The 7918-nt window shown below is 30.5% G+C and overlaps 1 protein-coding gene across 1 annotated transcript; it reads right to left on the bottom strand.

The window, feature by feature from the left end:
- Nucleotides 1–4087: 4087 nt before the first annotated feature.
- LOC146883895 (uncharacterized protein At4g37920-like) lies at nucleotides 4088–6325 on the bottom strand. The gene is made up of 5 exons (XM_085666769.1): nucleotides 6260–6325; nucleotides 5849–6014; nucleotides 5238–5482; nucleotides 4400–4587; nucleotides 4088–4307 (listed from the first exon to the last, which is right to left on the bottom strand). The coding sequence occupies exons 1-5, from the start codon at nucleotides 6323–6325 to the stop codon at nucleotides 4088–4090; spliced, it is 885 nt and encodes a 294-aa protein (XP_085522895.1).
- Nucleotides 6326–7918: the final 1593 nt, after the last annotated feature.

The following is a 7918-nucleotide window of genomic DNA, read 5'->3' as shown; positions in this document are numbered from 1 at the left end:
AAATATTGATAGTATCGCTAAAGCATTTGAACCACTTTGATTAATGAAACATTTGAATCATAATATTAAAGGACTAACTCTACTAATAAATAAAGTGAATCAAAACACTAAACAAGGTCTTATTTGTATGAGAAGGAAGAATGAAGCCTTAGGTTAAATAAGAATGACAATAAATAAAACATAACACGTTGAATTTTCTAGCTTAATATCTCCATTTCTTTATATAGAATATTTTGGTGCTAACCAAGGGGCAAGAAAATCAATTATGCTTGAGTTTTAAAAACGCAAGCATAAAAAATGATGATGGTGCAAGAGGAGATACTTCGAACCTTATAACAAATGGATGACAAATTGAGATTTAAAGGAGAAGAATCACACTATGTCTGGAAGGTTGTGAGGATGAAAGCATATCGATCAAAGTCTCTCCATGAAGATTTATTTTAAATTTCAATTTTATCTCCAACAATTTTGATCTCTCAAGTAACAATTGCATATATTAAAAATATATTTAAATAAGTTTTTCCATAACTACTTTCAGAAAAATAAAATATGAAAAATAATATATAATACAAGCTAAATATTTAAAAATTCAAAGATATTATCCAAATTAAATAGAGACTAATTTTAACTTTTTGAAAAATGTAAATTTAATTTTTTTTTTCCAATTTTTTCGTTCCTAGAATTATCATATTGTACCAATATCCTTTTCACTGAGTGAAATATATTAGCATGGGATTTCCTATACTTCTGATGTCTTATAGTTGATTAGAAAAAGTATAATTAACTCTAATTTATCACCTGCAAGAGAATCAACTACTCACTCCTTATATTTATTTCATTCATTACCAAACATAACTTGTGAATTGACCAACAACTGAGTTAATATCTATACCAGAAAACAATATTAGATTGGAAAGTTGAAGGAGTTTATCATATTTTGTCGTAAAAAAAAAGAAGTTTGGAGGAGGTATAGTTCAAAATAAAAATAATGAGATTAATTAAATTGTATACAACTACATTTATTTTAATTCTTCTTTTCGATTAAAAACAAATCTCCTAACATTAAAGGTTGAAGTGTTTTTCTATGGCACATACGCATATAATAAAACTGTTGTTTGTATTGTTAAGGAATACTATAAAAGCTTGCTTCAATTATCACTAAAACATTTGAATCACTTGGATTAAGAAAGCATATAACATAATATTAAAAGAATATATTTATTAATAAATATAATAAATTAAAACAGTCAATAAGGTCTTATTCACATTAGAAGAAGTAATGACTACAAGGTAATCGACTAAATGTTCATCCTCCTTAGCTAGTTCTTTTCTCCTTTATATACGAAAATTATTTTCCTGAGGAATGGTCCATTTATACGTCACAATGATATTTAAAAAAAAGGAAAAAATATATCTTATAGTTGCAGAAAAATAAAATAAAATTGTAGTACATTTATGGAAAATAAATTAGTTAAATCCGTGTTTGGTTTAGCGAAGGTCACATGTGTGATTCATCAGTACCGAGAGAATCGGAAGGAACGGAGCACGACCAGGTCCGTGCTTGGAATCTGCGTTTTGTTATTTTAGTTTTGTAAAAGAAAATATTTTTAAAATAGCAACTTACGAGAAAAAGTTGAATAACGCTTTGAATATTGGTTTGAAAGCTTTGAAAATAACGCGGCGCATAAAACGAGCAAACAAAAAGAAAAGAAGAGAAAAAAACAATGGTTGATAATGGTAAGGTTCATTTATTTATTTTTTATCCAGATAGAAGGTGGGGCCCACAGAGAGCGCACGTGGGGAGGGGATAATGGATGAAGTGGGAAAAGGGTTACATAATTTGATGGGACCCACTTTGTCCCCATACGCTCCCACTTTTCTGTCTCTTACACGCACCTTCTTGCCTCAGGTCCCACGTGTGGACGAGTTACCATCTCCAACAACTTTAACTTAAACTAATACCACTGCTATTTACTTTTTTAATTATTTTAATAATTTAACTTATTTAAACTAAACCACATTATTTTTAATCATTTTCTTTTATGCAAACTCATCTTAAACTCGATACTACATTAAACATGAATTCTTTAATCCTTACAACAATTGATAAAAAATTAATGGAATCTATGTAAGTTTGACCAGTGACTTCGTAAGAAAGTTAGAAGATGATGCCTATGCTTTATTTCATAAGCTCTCTATTATGAGTGCATTTTAATAATTTAATACCATAGGAATATTTGAAAGACTAGTTTTACTAAAGATAGTAATTACTAACAAAAGCACTTATTGAAAATTTACTATTTAATTGTGCTTTTAATCTGTTATTGAAAACAACCGTTTGTGTTTTTAACAGCATTGAGTGATGTGACACTAACATGCTGATTGATTTACACTCAAAAATAAAAACTGAAAATTGATATAGAAAAGCTGAATATAAAATCATAACTTAACATACATGTGAAAAATATGTTACATATAGCTTAAGGCACACATATTTATTAATAGTAAATAACAAACATAATATTGTAAAAGTAAATAAGCATTAACTTAATTGTAGTACTGTTTTTCTTATTATAACTTATCACAATGCATTAAATAATTGTATCTTTTTACAAAGTTGTGTTCCTTTTATTCATTTTTTTTATTTTAAATAATGTATTTTTATTGATGCAATAGTTTTTCTTTTTATGTTGCAAAATTTTGTGGAATCTAATTACACTCTTATACTTAATTATTTGTAAATATGTTTCATTAATACTAAACAATTATATAATATTAATTAAAAAGTTATATAAGTGATTAAGATAAGATTTTATTAATGACATGAAAACTTTTATTGAAATAAGAAAAACTGTACTTAAATTTTAGTAACTTATTAAAAAATACTTATTTTATTATATAATTAAAATATAATTGTGTGTCGATCAATTTCATGGTCAAAGTAAAAAATATTCCGTATTAATTTATTAGTTCAAGTAGTATTTACGGAACAAAAAGGGGTCAAAGACTTAAGTACATTCTATGTGAATTTTAATTATAAGTCAATAAAATAAAACTGAATTGAAAAATGAGATTTGTATTTTGTTATATATTCTAAATTAACTTTATTTCTTGTTTAATGAGATATCCAACAAATTCTTTTAAAACTAAAAAGAATATCGAATGGAAAACAAAATATAATAAAAGAAATTGTGTTTTTTATTTTTATCTTATCTCATTACACATTTTCAGCTAAAATTTTGAACTTATAATGATTGTTTTAGATGTTCCAAGCTCACAAATACATAATCAAGCCTTATTCCTAATGTCTTATTTTGTTTATTTCAAATAAAACTATAAAATTTTCTAGTCAAAGAGAATTCTAATCAGATGGTCCAAGACAAAGAAACCCACTAGATAAAATATAATGATGTCACTACAAAAAAAATTAATTTTAGTAGGAGTTATATTTGGCATTTCTGGGGGTTTTAACCTCCACTAATGGTTTTACCAGGGGTTTGGAATTCCCCTGGAAGAATCAGCGTGGCTAACAGATTACCAGGGGTTTTTATCAACCCCTGGAAAAACGCAACTTACTGGGGGTTTACAAAACCCCTGGTACTGCTTGGGGTTTCTGGAACCCCCACTACTGCCTGGGGTTTCTGGAACCCCCGCTACTGTCTAGGGTTTCTGGAACCCCCGCTACTGTCTAGGGTTTCTGGAACCCCCGCTACTGCCTGAGGTTTTTGGAACCCCTACTACTGTCTAGGGTTTTTGAAACCCCTGCTACTGCATGGGGTTTAAAACCCCCACTACTGCCCTGTCTGGGGTTTGAAACTCCTAATGCTATCAATGGTTCAAATCTCCATTTGTCGACAATTAGCTCTAAATAATTTTCATTAGAGTTCCTTTTTTGTTTTTTTAGTGTTTTTTAATAATACATAAATCCTAAAATAGAATAAAAATTATAAAAGACAACAATTTTAGATTTTTAGTATTTATAATTTACAAATAACATTTATAAAAGGAACAAAGAACAAAAGTCTACAATTTTAATATAAAACAATGTAAATAACAAAGCGTAAAAATTAAAATTAATAAGTCATAATTAATAAGTCATCAGTACAGTGTTAGTTGCTTTCATCTCAGACTTCTCTGTTGTACCTTTTGCCATATATTCTTGTTCAATGGTATCTTTTAGGATAAACAACCTCTTAATTGCAATAGGGCCAGTCATTTGCCTGGCTTCTCTAAAATTTGTTTCTTCCTTGTTCAGATGATACGCATCAAGCATGATCTTAATCCACTTGTGCAGCTCCTGTGGGGTGCTGTTTAACCACATCAAAATGAAAGCAATATATCATATTTATCGCAACAATAAGATAATAGTTTAGAATGAACCAGAAGGAAATTCTCTCACGTGTATTGAGCATAAGGGTCTTTGGCTTCATGTTCATCACCAGGGTAGAAAGCTATTGCCAACACAGAGAATCGCTCCTCAGGATCTATGATGTTTAACAAATGCTTCAGTAGCTTTATTTCTTTTGGAGTGATACTCCTTAGGATGCTCTTTGTGGCCTTGTACAATTGATACATTATATCTTTCACCTGCGCAGAATAAAGCAAGGTTGTTGAGCACAAATCATAATGCAATCTAGTAATATCTTCTAAGCTTGAGCAGTCAAAATTAAGGACCAACATGCTAATGAACAAGAAGGAAGACGTTCAGATTATATCGATTGATTTATAAATCAGAACCATCAATTTAGTTTGTTTCATTCCTAAGACCACAGTAAAAGATTCGTACTTTAGCTTCCTATCCTGGTAGGTATTAGTATTATATAGGGAAAGACACGAAAACCTCTTAAAATTTCCATCCCATGTAACTTCATAGTCATAATCAATGTATGTAATAATGCAACTACGTGAAGAATTATGCTGAAAGATGGTCGATATTAATGCCTTTCTGACTATCTGCAATATGACATAAACAACCACCATTTTTCTTTGAAGTCCTATAAAACTTAAAAAATAAGAATGCAAGTCAAAACCTTTTAAAATTAGCAGAGCAAGCAGAAAGCAACAGAAAAAAAAAATTTATGTATGTTTATACACCTACAAGAGAAGCACACTCTATTTGATTTTAAGTTTTATAGAGCCTTTTATTAATATTTGTTGGGGACAATTAGAAATCCATGTCCTATCTTCCAAAAGGATGGAATACAGAACAAATCTAAGGGACATCATGAAATTCACACCTCATTCTTCATCGTTGTAGAATATTTTGCTTTAGCCCAAGCACTGCTTATCAACAATATCAATGAAGAATCAAGTTCCTTTGCCTTTGCAAGACTTTTGATCTTCTGACAAGTAACATCAATAGAAGGAGAATTGAGGATATCATCAAATTTGGCATGTGCAGCATCTAACGTGTCCACAACCTCTAGAGTATTATCATATGCACTGACAGTTGACAAACATCTACTCTCCAGCCTAGAAATCCTTGTTCAAAACATGCCAATGGCACTCATAAGAAACATCCTACACAAGAAGCAGGATCACAAATGTTATCTTTGTCCAAGGTGCAAGGGGAAGACTCATTATGTATATTTAATGGCAAGATCAACATTAAACCCCAAAGCTTAATATTGTAAACATCTACCAGACAAGTCTTAAACTTCTCACATCTTCTTCCTTTCTAAAAGAAATCTAATTTTATGATCAGTTCATTCTCTCTTATTACAAGTTACAACTATAAACATTCTTAACAATTTTACTCATTTCTTCTGGTGATTATTGGTTACAGAATCAACAATAGTTGAGCCAAATACCCAAAATCAAACATTTATTTATACTTCTGCATAATTACCATCATGGTCTTCCAAGCTGTCATATGTTTCTGAAATAAGAGAGAGGTAGTGGAAGAATTCTCCTGTAAAATCCCTACGCCTTCGTGCAACTATGGCATTAATGTCTGTTGGGCTATCTTGTATTTCCTTGAGGAGTTCACAGTGTACTTCCATTTCATCATCAATCTGCAATGCTTACTCCTGATCAAACAAAAATTGGGAAAGAAGATCTAAAGCCAGGCAACTCCCTAAATATGAAATTAAACTTTGTTGTACAAATTTGCACCCATCCAAGTTATCTACAAACTAAACTAACTATGTTAACTAATTAACCTACTCTAACATGACACCTAAGCAGATCATCATTTTAATAGTCACTAGTCAACACAGGTTATACCTACTGCTCAGAGGTGTCGCTTGGAGTTCCTAACTTGATGCAACAGGTGGTACTCCAACTGGAATGAGTGACACTTCAAAAGTGCAAATTCACGTAGCATTGCTAGTGCTCTTCTCAATTGATACCTTCTTGAACATGTCAATTCAAGCTTGGCAACTGCTCAAGTGGCAATATAAGCTCCTACAACTCAGCAGAAGTGTTAATTGATGTTCTTTTAAGCTTCCATCAATTGAATCAAGGATTGGATATCAAATTCAAAAAGTCAACTATGGGTTACCTTCTGGTCAACTCTGCATAATTGTTGGTTAACTCTGCATAATTGCCAAAGATGATTTTGATTTGTATGTGCTAGCTGATTTTAATCACCATTTCTTTACTGACCTTGCTTTATATTGTTGCACTAGAATCATAAAACACAAGTTAGTACTATTATGTATTCAAAACTACCTAAACTAGACAAGTCATTAACTAACCTAAAATTACTTAAAACTATAAACCAAGACTGCACCTAAAATTTACCTTCTGTAATAAGATTTATGAATCAACAAAATTATATGACTAAAACACAAAGTACTATTAATTTACACTAAACTACTTAAACTAACTAGAAACTAGTCTAACCTACACTAAAACTAAGCTACAATTACTAACCTTTAGAATTTTTTTTATTTAAAGGAACAAAAAAAGGTTTTGAATATGTGAAACCTTCGAAATAAGCATTGGTAAAAGATGAAACAAGTGAACATAATAAGATCGTATGAAAATTGAAGACATAGATCATGGAAGAAATCTGAGTGAGTTATGGCATGAGTAAGAAAGATGAAATCAAAAGAGGAAGATGAAATCAAAAGCAATGACACAGGGAAACTAAATCGAAAGCAAGAAAACGAAATTGAAAGCAATGACACATGGATATGAAATCGAAAACAGCAGGGAAACAAAAACGAAAACGAAAATGAAATCGAAATTGAAATGAGACGAAACTGAAATTAGACAGATGAAATCGAAAAACAAAGAACGCTAAAAAGCAAGGAGACAAAATTGCGAGCAAGGGAGCAAGGAAAACAATCTTCATTACCTTGAACTTCAAACAAGAATGGTGGAGGTACAATGGAGGCACACACGCGAAGGCACGGTGGAGGCACGATGGTGACGCACACGAAGCCTGAACCTAGGTTAACACGATGATGAGAAAGAGCTAACGGAAAAGGCAAAGTCATTTAATTAAAAATGATGAAAGGGGTGGAAAAGGAAAAAAATAAAAGGAGATTTCATGGGGTTCTTAAAAAAACCCCTAGTATTTTAAGAGGGTTTCTAAAACCTCTACTATGTGTATTTCTTACTAGAGGTTGTTAAAACCTCAACTAAATAACCTCTAGTAAAATTATGTATTTTTGTAGTGTGTGTAAACAAATGAAAAAGCTAAATTATGCAATAGTAAGATGTAACCTAGAAAAGATGAAATAATTCCCTTAAGGATACACTTAGGCAAAATCTAAAATATATACTAAATAAATATAATAAATTATACTCTCATGTAACTAATATTATTAGTATTTTAAATCTTGTTTATTAATGGGTCTCAATATTTGTATACCAACTATCTAGTAGTGATTTTTAATTTAAGTTTTTCTATAAAAAAAAATCAAATGACTAAATTATTTAGAACTTGATTTTATATAATTTTATTTTT

The sequence above is a fragment of the Vigna unguiculata genome, chromosome 9, assembly GCF_037176805.1.
Source record: "Vigna unguiculata cultivar grain cowpea cultivar isolate G323 ecotype 2 chromosome 9, ASM3717680v1, whole genome shotgun sequence".
Lineage (NCBI taxonomy): Eukaryota > Viridiplantae > Streptophyta > Magnoliopsida > Fabales > Fabaceae > Vigna > Vigna unguiculata.
Note: the sequence above shows the minus strand (reverse complement) of the source record. Positions and strands in the feature narration are given on the sequence as shown.

What these genes read in the sequence shown, in the direction of transcription:
- LOC146883895 (XM_085666769.1), bottom strand. Translation starts at nt 6,325, where the DNA reads ATGCTACGTGAATTTGCACTTTTGAAGTGTCACTCATTCCAGTTGGAG. An exon ending in AGTACCACCTGTTGCATCAA is followed by an intron (nt 6,015 to 6,259) that starts GTTAGGAACTCC and finishes TAAGCATTGCAG; the next exon opens with ATTGATGATGAAATGGAAGT. An exon ending in CAGCTTGGAAGACCATGATG is followed by an intron (nt 5,483 to 5,848) that starts GTAATTATGCAG and finishes TGTTTTGAACAA; the next exon opens with GGATTTCTAGGCTGGAGAGT.